Source organism: Colius striatus, chromosome Z, assembly GCF_028858725.1.
Source record: "Colius striatus isolate bColStr4 chromosome Z, bColStr4.1.hap1, whole genome shotgun sequence".
In the NCBI taxonomy this organism is placed as follows: Eukaryota; Metazoa; Chordata; class Aves; order Coliiformes; family Coliidae; genus Colius; species Colius striatus.
In genome coordinates, this window is record NC_084790.1 from 84248734 (window position 1) to 84262318 (window position 13585).

At 42.8% G+C, this 13585-nt stretch overlaps 1 protein-coding gene across 5 annotated transcripts in view; it reads right to left on the reverse strand.

Annotated features, from left to right (window-relative positions):
* Nucleotides 1–13585, reverse strand: part of PIAS2 (protein inhibitor of activated STAT 2) — a 29653-nt gene that overhangs the window by 8331 nt on the left and 7737 nt on the right. For all 5 annotated transcript variants that reach the window (XM_062018345.1, XM_062018343.1, XM_062018344.1 and 2 more), the window contains exons 2-10: nucleotides 11836–12310; nucleotides 8169–8253; nucleotides 7517–7567; nucleotides 7305–7395; nucleotides 4742–4876; nucleotides 2341–2446; nucleotides 1679–1752; nucleotides 800–960; nucleotides 124–257 (exon numbers count right to left, since the gene is read on the reverse strand). In XM_062018345.1, coding sequence (XP_061874329.1) covers nucleotides 124–257; nucleotides 800–960; nucleotides 1679–1752; nucleotides 2341–2446; nucleotides 4742–4876; nucleotides 7305–7395; nucleotides 7517–7567; nucleotides 8169–8253; nucleotides 11836–12310 — 1312 coding nt within the window. The remainder of the gene's footprint in view (nucleotides 1–123; nucleotides 258–799; nucleotides 961–1678; nucleotides 1753–2340; nucleotides 2447–4741; nucleotides 4877–7304; nucleotides 7396–7516; nucleotides 7568–8168; nucleotides 8254–11835; nucleotides 12311–13585) is intronic.

Sequence of the window (13585 nt, forward strand, 5' to 3'; positions counted from 1 at the left end):
TGAGATATAACCCCTTTCTTTTTCACTTAAAGAAGGTTAGAACTATTAAGCCCCACCCCCCCAAAACTCCAAGCTACAACTAAGTCTCCCAGGACTTTGCAACCACTACCCCAATGTATGTACTTTCTATCTTGGTGCACTGTGGACTTGAGACTTCCACGGCTTCTTTCTTTGGCCTCATGGGGCACCAGGAGCCATCTTCTTGGAATTTGATCTCATCCACATCAGAACATTCGTTAAGGATTTCCATAAAGAGCCTGAAAGAAAGAAAGTTGAGAAGTTTCACTTTTGATTCCAAGTGAAGAGACATAGTTGTAAAGCTAAATACAATAACCTTCAACCCATTGCATAAACTCTCTCCCTAGTTCATCCTGCTGGGAAGGCCTGTAGTGACAGGCTCAAGGAGCATACCCATATCCCACTCCAGTGGGATACAATTCTTCCACACAGAAGCAGAAGTCAGACTTTGAATCAAGGTTGCTATTTGTTTATGAGTTAAAAGTTTAAAATTAATAGCTTCAGAGTCAGGTTATGTAAAAGTCATGTAAAACTTGTCCTTAGATGTTACATTTGGATTTCTACAGAGGAAACAGACTGAGGCTCGAGATATGGATAATGCAGTTAGGAGATAAAACTTCTGCAGTTTGTTACACAGGAAAAGAAACAGTCTAAGGATTCCTCCAAGCCTAAAGCATTTTGACAAAGAAAACAGTAAGAAATGGCTAAACCTAAAGTCACAAAAGTAGCTGACAAATACATCATGAGAACTCTTAAGTAACCTGTAAACACAGTCTCTTACCCATCTAATATTAGGCTCTCATAAGCTGCTTTTTTGTCACAGACAGGGCAGATCCAGGTGGGCTTCTTTTCATTCATTTGAAGGTAAAGAGCAGCATCAAAACATTGCAGGTGTGTGCAAGTAACAGCCCGGCAGGGGATTGTCAGTCTCATTTTTCCCAGCTGCAGGAGATGCATTTGAAGAGTGTTAGAACAGATGAAAGAGAAGGAGGCCTGGGATGGCAAACAATGCAATCAGAGGCAGTCAGTGAAGTAACTGTCTCTTCTCACTACAGAGTTTCCCAGAGCCAAGGTCACTGCAGACAAATCCACCCTTATCAGAGCCTGTACTGTGCGTTTGAAGGAACAATGAAGCCATCTTCAAAGTCTTCACTGGGTTGAAAACAGTCAGAAACATTTCTAATGGCCCTGCATTAATATTATTCCTAGGACCTTATTTTTATTGGAAGACCTACTGAAGCAACTAGCTTTATCATCTTCTTAGACAAATGTGTCAAAGGTTTTGGTGAGCTCCAGTTACGCTGGACTCGGAAAAACAAAGATCCAGAGTTGTATTTAGCACTGTAACCTTTAATTCTTCTGTCATCCTGCCCAATTACTCTCAACACCTCCATATACAAGATTACTCCTTCTAAAAGTTTCCCATTACACACAAGTAGCAGCTTGATGCCATTAACATTACAACTGAGGCAGTCATAGTTCCAAACCATAGCTGGTTGTGTGCTGCTACAAATCAGGGCCTAGGAGATACACTTCTCTCCCCAACTATTTGATATTAATAAGTATATAACAGAACCCAGTGAAGTTTCTAAAAGCAGCCTGACACAGCATTACAGAGGAAAGCACAAGTCTGCACATAGTCATTTCCAGCCATACTTACAGGACACATCAGAGACACCCGCAAGCTGGTTGTGGCAATCTCACTGTCAGGATCTGCTGTCAGTTTTTCTTTAACTATTGAAAAGGAATTAAGAACTTAAACACAGACATCACTTTAAATAATCTGTATTTCAAAGGTATGTGTTGCACATTTACAGTTATTTTGAAAGATTAATCAGCTAGGAAACTAGTTCAGAGAACTATCAAACAACAGTATTTTCACTGTTTATAAGCAACTGGCAAACACTCTGCATCACAAGATTGCTTGATGTGCAGCAGGTGTGCTAACAGCCACAAGGGTTGGTAGAGCCAACTCAACTGTAGGTGCAACAAGGTAAATAAAGCTGTCATCAGAGAGGGAGGTACAGAGACAAATCAGCATCACATGCAAGTGAGGAAAGTTTAGGACATCTGCCTGCACCCACCACAGGAAATGATGCTCAGGGCATTCCCATAAGAGTGTTTTGGATGGGATCTCCATGTGTGCTCCCTACCAGCACAGGGATTCTCACTGAAAAAGGTGCAGGATGCCTCAGCAAAGGAAGGCTTTGATACTCTAGGGATGGTGTTTCTTTTCAAAATGCTGCAAATCCCCTCAGTATTATCAGTTCCAAAGAGCCACTAACCACCTTAAAAAAAGTAGAGAGAGGCAAATTGACTTACTTAGTGCTCTGGAATGATCAGGGTTTCTGATACCTTTCATTTTTAGCCTCTGCAAAAGCATAGCTGAAGTGAGCTGACGAACGAGGTACACAGATATGGAGTAGTTCTACAAAGAGAGTTATTACAGATTTAGTGTTTGTTTCATACCATACTTCCACTGTGACAACAGATTATCATTTACACTAGCTGTAGCAACCAGTAAAAGCAAAAATGTGACGATTTTTAGCTTAAGTTACAAAAAACACTGACAGACAACTTCATGAGTGGGCAAGAGTCCAATACTCTGCCAGAATTCTCCTGCCAATGAAGTCCAACTGTTCTATTCCACAACCAAGAGGCATTTTGGGTCCTTTTCATGGAAAGATGACTTAGACTGGTGACACACCTTCTCGCACAGTCATTAAGAAACATCCCACATTTGTCTCCTAAATTTTCTGTACTTGGAATAGTGTGGTCAGCAGATCCAGGGCAGTGATTGTCCCCTGTGCTGGGCCCTGGGGAGGCTGCAGCTCAAGGGCTGTGTTCAGTGTTGGGCCTCTCACTCACTGACAGAGGGACACTGAGGAGCTGGAGCATGGCCAGAGCTGGGCAGCGGAGCTGGGGAAGGAGCTGGAGCACAAGGGTGCTGGGGAGGGGCTGAGGGAATGGGGGTGTTCAGAAGAGGAGGCCGAGGGGAGACCTTCTTGCTCTCAGCAGCTCCCTAACAGGAGGCTGTGACCAAGGGAGAGTTAATCTCTAGTCCTGAGCTACATGGGACAGGACAAGAGGAAACAGCCTCAGGTTGCCCCAGAGCAGGTTTAGATTGGAGATGGGGAATAATTTCTTCACCCAAGGGCTGTCCAGCCCTGTCCCAGGCTGCCCAGGGCAGTGGTGCAGTCCCCATCCCTGGCTGGATCCCAAAGCCCTGTAGCTGTGGGGCTGAGGGACATGGGTCAGTGGTGGCTGTGGCAGTGCTGGGGGAACAGGTGGACTCTGTAAGCTTAAAAAGCTTTTCCAACCAAAACAATTCTGTGATTCTAAAATTTTAGTTAAGTGTATAAAAGCTTATACTCGAGTCTTCCTCTGAAACATGTGGTGTCTCTGGTCCATGGCTTTTGATTTTGAAGAAACAAGTAAAAAGCACATTGTGACTTGCAGAAAGCCTTCTGGATTCAATTATCAGAAGAATAAGTAGTCCTTGATTTACCAACAGCTCTAAAGGCTGCTGCAACAGCTATTTAAAGCTAGAAAGGACTCAGAAATCCCTCAAATTTTCCCTTTCTTTCCTTAATAAATCCATTGGGGGATTTCTACAAGTCATTTAAGAGTCATTTTCAACTACGACCAATGACTGCAGGCACTAGAAAGCACCAGGTATCACATACCAATCACCACTCCCTCCCTCTCCTGCTACCTGAAGCCTGGCATGCTTTTCCCTCATTGCCCCTTTCCATGAAGTTTAGAACTGCATTATGAAGAGGCTCCTGGTTCCCCCACAAGTTCTCCATGCTTCTCCTCATTGAGTCACTTCTCCCTCAAGTCACCCAAACCTCCAGAATACTCTTCAGTTTTAAGAAAACACTCACAGCTTAGATATCCTGCACTACACAGGCACACATCCCACACAAACATGATCCAACCAAGCATGTTTGAGCTCCATCAAGGCAGAAACAGCTGATACAAGCAGCCCTGACACCTCCCTAAAAAATCCTTCCCTGAAGCCTCCCATTTAAGAGCTTTCCCAGATGGAAATACCACCCCCTCTTTTGGTTTATTTGAAGCTACAGTTTTAAATCAATTCATGGGGAGTCCATTTCCATGTAAAAAAAAACCCAAAAGAAACCTCAAAAATTAAAGAGATAGAAATATCCATTAACCAGTTCTTCCTACAAAGAGTTGCTTTTGTAAAACTGCTTTAGTATTACTTGGTTATAAACTAGGGAAAAACCTCATAAGCAAATGCACGTCTCCACCCCCACAGCCTTGGCACATCTGGTCTCTAAAAAACCTTCTCCAACAGACAGTTCCAGACACCAAGCAACATGCCTTATTTTTCATACCATCAGGCTACAAGGAAGAAAGTCGTTTTTCCTTTTGTCATTTTATCATGTCTGAACTGGTTTGTACTATTTGCATCCCAAAAAAAGATACTGGTCTTCTGGACAGACATTTCAGACACCACCTAACAACAGGCTCTCACAGGAATCCTGTGAGGAAGTCTTTGCAAATCTCAAGTGTTACTGTAAACTAGCACAGTTCTAGGGCAAACTTTGCTTGCTGGCACTGATAATAAGCTTAGCCATCTAACACTTAACACATGTTGGTGTATGTCTTGCTGGTGATACCAGGCAGAAAGGGAGAAGACAGGCTGGATGAGGTTATTTACACAGTTTTTCACATCCTATAGAACATAACAGTTTACCTTTCCGATTTCTGAAGCCCAGCAAATGGAAATCTGGTTTGGCACTGCTGATGACAACCTAACTAGAGACGTTATATTCAAGGGGCGTCCAGGTCGCTTCTGTTCAATTCCATTTTTTGGCGGTGGAGCATAACCCTGTGGGACAAAAAGGACAGAGAAAGGGTTACCAAGTCTTCCCCCACTTCTGTGAAACCTGTCAAAACAGACTTAATAGTTTTAAGCAGATGTATGGGAAGCAGGTAAATACAGAAGCTTTCTAGGCTGGAGATGAAATTCAATTCTTACTCTGAGAAATGTAACTTTGACAGTCTAAAACCATAAGTCTGGAGGTGCCGTAGTGTGTCCCGAGACAAGCACTGGAGCTGGAGAAGGATGTGGAGCACAAGTCTGACAGGGAGCAGCTGAGGGCCCTGGGGATGTTCAGCCTGGAGGAGGCTGAGGGGAGACTTGAGCCCCTTCTACAACTCACTCACAGGAGGTTGTGGCCAAGGGCAGGTCACTCTCTGCCCTGAAGCTAAAAGCAACAGGACAAGATGAAACAGCCTCAAGCTGTCCCAGCAGAGGTTTAGATTGGAGATGGGGAATGATTGCTTCCCCAGAAGAGTTCTCCAGCCCTGTCTCAAGCCACTCAGGGCAGTGGTGCAGTCCCCATTGCTGGAGGGATCTCAAAGCCATGTAGCTGTGGGGCTGAGGGACACAGGTTAGTGATGGCCATGGCAGTGCTGGGGGAATGGTTGGACTCAAGGAACTAAAGGGTTTTGCCAACCTCAACAATTCTGTGATTAAGTATAAAATCCTTGTTACTTGCCAAGACACCAGCACATAAGACTCTACTTTTAAGCCAGAACCAACAACAGAAAAGGAGAGAGATAGTTGTAGGAATACATGAGAACACCACGTGAACATGAGTTAGCACCACCTGAAGCAGTCTTGGCACGCCGGCAGCATTTCTCTGAAGTTTGTGGTATGGATTGCAGACAAGGAGACGACCAAGAATAATTTACAGACAACTGCAGAGGCAAGAATTTCTATACCAGGCAAAGAGAGAACAAGACTCACTTAGAATCATTCAAGCTGGCAAAGAAGGTTGGCAGCACTGAGTAATTACCTAGCACCAACACTACTGAGTGGGGCAATTGTAGTCTTTGAGGTAAAGAATTGATCTTACACCTCCTGTAACAGAAAGGAACCACCAGAAGAACAGAAGCAGCAACTGAAACATCAAAAAACGTTTGCAGGAACCCTCGGATTGAGGCTGTATTTTTCATTCAGATCACGCTGAAGGAGAGAAAAGAAAGTCACCACAGCAATAGTGACTTCTTTGCTTTCTCATCTAAAGTTTCTGCTGAACAAATTAAAGAATCATGATATGATGTGCAGGAAGAACCTACAGGAGGACCGAGATCCAAAGCAATGCAATAATCCAAGCAATTTTTGCTACATGCACAACACGTTATGCACAAAACGGGTAACACAGCACAGGGGAGCATGAGCTCTGTTAACAAGTGTGAGAATCAGATGATGTTGGAAGTCCACAGGACAACATCAGAACAAATTTTTTTGGTGAGTTGTTTAAATAAAGGTAGATAAATCTGCAGAAGAAAGGAGGAAATCCAGAAATTTGCAGAAGTTACTGAAAAAATACATGAAAGAAATGCTCTCACACAATGAAGACAGACAGAACAATGATGCAATGGCTACAGACTTACAGGAAAAAGCAGCTAGAGTATCATTTAACACAGAAAAAGCAGTCATGGTCACATATGGCAGGAAGGAGAGTACAGGATAGCACATCTAAAACACCAAGGTGGTGAAAAAACCCACCTCTGTACTACTACTTTTTCCATCTTCTTGAGCCTCCAGAACTATTTCAGAGCCTCCAGAACTATTTCAGAGCCTCCAGAACTATTTCAGAGCCTCCAGAACTATTTCAGAGCCTCCAGAACTATTTCAGAGCCTCCAGAACTATTTCAGAGCCTCCAGAACTATTTCAGAGCAGCTTGCAGCAGAGTTTCTCTCTGTTCCATGGTACAAAGACACTGCTTCCAGAGATTTTGCAAAAATGAGTGTTCTTCCCTTTTTGCATACATTCAGGCCTTGAGGTGACTCTGCCTACATCCTTGTTTTTGTGACGCCAGACACCAGTGAAGTGCATGACTGCTAACACTGTTCTGCTCCGCTATCAGCAAATGCTAGGAACCCTAAAATCCTCACAGTGCCACCCAAGGTGCAGAGCAGTGTACAAACTTCCACACAAGCAGGTGATGCCATGCCCTCGAAACAAGAAAAAACTCAAGCCAAGTACAAATATAGGCAGTCCAAACAGCGAGGGCTATGACCACTCAAGTCAAATAAGTTTGAAGAGCTATGATGATTCCCCATGCAGACACCACCTTGTTTTTCACATGTTTCGTTAACTGCAACAGATGAGGTTTGCTACAGGTGGCTCAAACAATCTATACAGTGGCTGTAATATGATTTTACATATTATACATATGTTACAGAAAACAACCAAAACACACTCTACAGGTCACAAAGAAACCACAAATACACACAAACTTACCGGCAATGGAAACAGCTTCCCATTTACTTTAATACACAAACTATTAGGGTAATTATCTTCTTGAGGGCAGCTTGTCTCTGCTAGGCACAGCCTGTATCACCAAAAAGGGAAAAATGCCATTTTTAAGTGTTACTCACGTTCATATGTACCCACAAACATCTACATTCATGTCACATTAGCCAATTAAGAGGAGAGCACTTTGAAAAAGCTACCTTAGCTGAACTTGGACTGTGTAATCTCTCCTGCCTCCTGGCAAGAAGTCTCTGTCATAAAAAGAAAGAAAGAAAACAAACACCTGTTGAAACAACAGATTTCATATTCCAGTCATATGCAGAATTAGCCCAGTATCACAAAACTTTGCTCTTCTCTTTAGTTTATTGAGCTGCGAACAAGTACTACAAGTGATGCCTCTGTTTTGTTATTGCAAGTTAAGCAAGACTTCAGGATCAGCATCCTCTGACAAGATTTTATAGCAATAATAATAAAGTATGGCGTTGTCGGGGAGTAAAAAAGCCCCACAAATTCTCTTGCCTTACACCATAGGTCTTGCAACAACAGAAACCCTGGGATACAATACAAAAGCAGCCTTCCATTCCTGCAGCCAGGAAACATGCAGGGAAGAAGAGCTTACAACCTCTCTAAATCGTCACAATTATTTGGAACCAAGTAATTGTCCAAGTGCATATACATTCTGTGGACAGTAGTTTCTGAGGACAGAAAAGACAGACTCAGTGCAACTTCTGTGAGGATTATCACCCTGCATCTACAAGCTTATGCCATGCATAAAATAAACCTAAATCCTTAAGCTTTCTCTTGAAACTTCACAAAAGTTCACTTACACCATGTCACATTCTTACTTCTTACCTGGAAATACAGATTTCTCTGACCTGTTGAGGTGTTAAAGCAAAGATAAAAAGCCTGTCTTGGAACCTCTGAATACTGCTCTGTACTAGAAAAAAAAAAGAGACACACAAGAGGTTTAATCATGGTGATTAAAGTCATTGATTAAAACAGGATCTGTATTTCTTTTTCCTGGAACAAGGCCTAAGTCACTTAACACAATCAAACTTGTGGCTGGGTTGCATGTAACTCTCAACAGGAAAGCAATGGAACAAATCATTCATTCAACTATATTCAGATGGCTTAATATCACATTACATTGCAGCTCTAAAGATGCTTGGCAAGCCGTGTTATAATCCTTTCTCCTGAGGGAGAAAGGCTCAAACAAAACAAACAAGAAAATACAGTACTGGATACCTGATGAAAAGAGCACTGCAGAGATATTTACAACTATTTTAGTGTACTACAAGAAGAGAATGTGCTCCAGGAGTTATTACTCAACTCGATAACAGGTAAAGGTAACTAAGTCTTTGGGGAGGAAGGAACTCCTAATGGCAGAGCAGCCAGCTAGACCTCATGTCTGGGGATTATTCCTCAGTGGTATTGATTAAAAAAAAATTAAAAGAAATTACAAATTTCTATCACAACTATACTCATCTGTCAGTGACACGAAGCAGGAATCAGAATCATAGAATAGTAGGGTTGGAAGGGACTTTTAGAGATCGTCTAGTCCAACCCCACTGCAGAAGCAGGTTCCACCTAGATCAGGCTGCACAGGAACGTGTCCAGGCGGGTCTTGAAGACCTCCAAGGAAGGAGCCTCCACAACCCCTCTGGGCAGCCTGTGCCAGGGCTCCCTCACCTCACAGTGAAATAGTTTTTTCTTATATTTAAGTGGAACTTTTGTGTTCCAGCTTCATCCCATCACCCCTTGCCCTGTTGCTAGCTACCATTGAGAAAAGGGATGTCCCAACCTCCTGACACCCACCCTTTAGATATTTATAAATGTTAATAAGATCCCCTCTCAGTCTCCTCTTCTCCAGACTAAACAGCCCCAGGTCCCGCAGCCTTTCCTCATATGAAAGATGCTCCAGTACCCTGATCATCTTGATGGCCCTGCATTGGACTCTCTCCAGAACTCCTCTGTCCCTCTTGAGCTGAGGAGCCCAGAAATGTTTTCGTATTAAAGGTCTGTAGTACGTACATATTACTTTCCTACTTTTTTCAATTTAAGTAAGAAAACTTGACCTGAAATAAAAGCAGACTGGATTTGTCCAAGAGTTTTAAAGTAACCAGCAAGGAAGGCAACACAACTAAAATGGGCAAACTGGGAAGAGCTAGACTGTGTTGTCTACTGTGACATTCAGAGATAACCTCTGTGCCCAGAAAACGCACACAACAGAAACAGAACAGAACCCAGGTGGAGCAAACACACTCCTCAAGTTCCTCAAACAATTCAAAACAAATACAATGTGTGCACAGCTCCCCATCACATGAAACACTTAGTGTTTTAAAAGCAATGCTTGAGCAAGTGTAAACAAAGATCATGGTTATGTTTTGTTATTGAATGTGGATTAAAACTAAACCTTGCACCTGCTGTTGTCTTCTCAGATTGGTTCAAAACAATGCCTCCACCCGGCCCTTCAAAGAGTCACAGAAAAATGGACTGCACTCCTAGCTCTGACTTATCTCTTTATTTGGTTTCTGAATCCTTAATTCCCAAGCATGCATGTTGGATTTACGTCTCAAGCATGCAAGTCTGGGACTGGGACTATAAGCTATGCACATCAATCTAAAAATATTCAATATGGGAAGCATGTTTTCAAAATTTGCTCATGAACCTGTGTTAAGAGTGACTTTCAGCCAGCCTTCACATCCTTCTAACATCAGCAGGGCCCGTTATTTGCTTTTCAAGCCATTCCTCTCATCTCATTTCCCCTCTCCTCGCACAGACCCAAGGCGTATCTCTGGCTCCTGACACATTTAGGTACCATACTCTGGAAAGAGTCTGAAGGCAAGCAAGTACTCACTTAAATGAACCTTGTCCTTCTTGCCCATGTCCCAAGAGGACCCAGATGTTACAGGACTATATGTTCCTCACTCCTGTGAGAGCTGGGCAGTGGCCAAAGATCCCAAGGTCTTCAAAGGAAAAAGGAACTTACCTGCAGCTCTAACTGTAACATGGTGTCACCCCTAAGGAAGCATTCCCTTTTCAAGGAGAAAAACAAAGTATCATTTCCAAAGCTGAGGAAATCGGCTGCTAGGGAAATGTCCAGCATCTCACCACCTGCTCTAGATGTCACTGATCAGGCAAACTGCATAGCAGAAAAAATAACAGGGAGTCCATGCTGTGTTATATGGGACACAGTGACTATGTGGCCAGCAAGCAGGCTGGTTAACTACAACCCAACTGTTGTCCTACAACACAGCATCATTCAGGAAGGTAGTTAAGATACTCAGCTACTGTGCACAGCGAGCATAGGCAGGCATTGGCAGGCATGGTGACACTGACAGATTGTCTCTGTGAAGGGAATGGCCCTAGAGCAGCCCAACACCACCACAGCCATTGTACCAACACATGAGCTCGATATTAAACTCCAACAGGGGATCACGACACAAACAGGAGTGACAAGAGGCACTGTAAGTAACACTTGTTAGGAATGCTTGCTGCTTTAGGTACCAAAGGATTAGCAATAATCAGTAGATACCTCACTGAGGTACAAGCCACAGCCTAAAAGACTATTATCAGTTAAGAAACTAAAATGTTTAAGTGGATACAAACTGTCTGCAAAATACTGGAACTGTTTCTCAAAAGTATTACTAAGTAACTTGGGGATGTTTTCTACTATGTGAGATAGGCTGAATATAAAGACAGAAAACAATTTGTATCCAAAGAATGAAATAAGTTTAGTGATGAGGCATTTGAGGAAGCTGAACTGAGCTTTCAGGTTATTTGGAAGACAAAGGTTCACTCTACATTTTAACATACAGTACTGGCAACAACCTATGGGCTGAAACCTTCACTGATCCGAGCATAAGGCTGAACTTTGCAGCACAAGTATCTATTCCAGTGCCAGATGCAGAATCACTGCAGTGAGGCACATGTCAACTAAGGCTGAACGTGTTCTCCTTATGTTGTTGCAACTTACTAATTACTGTTAACCCCGACAGATGTGTTTTTCACTTGTACCAGGCAGAGACTTCAAACCCTTCAGCCAAAAGCAGCATCAGGGGAGGTTCAAACCAGATAATAGGAAGCATTTCTTTACCAAGCAGGTGCTCAAAACACTGCAACAGGAGTCCTAGAGAGGTGGTTGATATCCCAAGCCTGTCTGTGCTTAAGAAGCATCTGCACAATGCCCTTAAGTAGTACTCTTTTGGGCATCCTTGAAGTGGTCAGGCAGTTAGATGCTCGCTGTAGACACCTTCAAATTGAACTATTCTACTCTTATTATTTAATATTCAAAAGAGAAAGATGTTCAATCCAACAGTATTTACAAATGAGAACACTGGTTTCTGCAGCTTGGCACTTTCAGGGCTAAGTGGTGAAAAGTGAGCAAGGGTAGAGACGATATGGGAAGGGAATTTCTACTTTTCCCCAGCTGCAGAAAGTGATTCAGGTCTGGACATTGTACCGTCACAACCAACTCATTTCGTGAATTAAGCAGCCTGCAGAGCTATTCAACACTTACCGAGACTTGTAGGTTTTATGAGCACATCAAGCACATCGTAAAAAGGGAGGCTCTTCAGTTGCACATCTGGATGAACGGGTGGAATCGGTGGGGATGGCTGCTGCATCTCAAAGTGGGGCTTAGTGTCTTGGAGAAACAAAGAACTGATAGGCGAGGAAGGAGACTGAGGCGTGACTGAAGTGGAAGGGAGTGGGTGGATGCCACCAACAGCCAGGTCAGGTTCCACAGGACAGGAGATACCGTCCAAATCGAAAAAGTTAGGTTTTATAGTGGAAAAGTCTGAATGTCCTTCAATTATCCTTGGGTACCGATGCCTATAGAGGTCTCGGATTTTTAGCTGAACTGCTGGGCTGCAGCCACTCTTCAGTAAGTCCAGTGCCCTCATGAGAAGGTCATGCTTCCGCCCGCTTTTGTTACGGCCAGTAAAGCCCAACAACACTTGTAGTTCAGAAACACGAAAACTTGATATCATATTCTAGAAAAGAAAGAGAGGTAAGCACAGTGGAAGCAACAGTACTCCAAACAGGGCTTTCTGAGGGGCATGGTGAAGCATCTGAACTTCAGCAGTCTAATTTCACCCTTGTTATCTTAGGTACTACCCACATCTTTCACTGAAACAGGAGTATATTTAAGAAACTGAAGTGTCCAGGATGAAGGTTGAGTTTGGCTGTGTCGATAATCTCAAAGACTTCTCACTGTGTCCAAATTCAAACAATGGCAAAAACAAATCTTTAATGCAACCCAAGTAGTGCCGTTTTAAATTCACAGGTAGAAGCATAAGCTTCAACACAGAAGCTCTCACCTCATGACAAAACATGAATAATCAGATGCATCAGTATTATCACCTGTCTTAAAGAATAAGTTCTGCATAGTTTCCTCTGGAACGCCCTTTCTTTTGAGCAGCATGTTAAACATGTGCATGAGCACAGAAAGGCATGCCAGGTTTCACTCTTAAAAGAATGACACAGAAAGGTAGGCACTTTTCAAACACCTGCACTGTATCATAGCTAACAGACTGTTTAATCAATGTGACTGACTCTTCCAAAACATCACAGAACACTTCCTGTCCTTTTCATGTCATGTTCTGGTCTCACAGAATACAAAAAGCTCTTCAAAGGAAACAATATTATTTACTTGGTTGTAAGTTCTTCCTGGAAGACTCTGAGGACCAAACTATGAAGTTCACAGACAGAAGGATTATTGTTTTTGAGAAAAAAACCCAGAAATAAAAGAAGCCCACTATGCAAAAGGAGAGAGGCAATCCTCTACCCCCATTACTGCAAACAATTAAGCTAGCACAGGCATATCATCTCACATTTTTGTGACCAAGCTCTTTTCAGAGGTATACAATTGTCCAGAATTCTTCTAAGCAGCTTCCTTCCTATTTCTCTGGGACTCTTCCACTGTAACAAGGACGTTAAGTTTTAAAGACAAAACCACCTCTGACTTTTAGTCTGTAGTGCAGTACCCTACCAACCCCAGACCCAGGCACTGGCAAATGAAGGCCCTAACAGGTGTGAAATAGTAGAGAACAAGGATCATAAAAGATACTTTAAAAACTGCAAATGTGCACGGCTGACTTTTAGAGTAGTAGTTCAAATGCAACATTGAAGGCTTTGGGTATTGATTTCAGACAGGATAAAACTCAAAACACAATGTTTTAGGGTTAACTTCCCTAATCCTTGCTATAAGGTTGAAGTTTACACCCACATATTCTAATACAGGTCTGATCTCTGCTAGAGTTTTAACA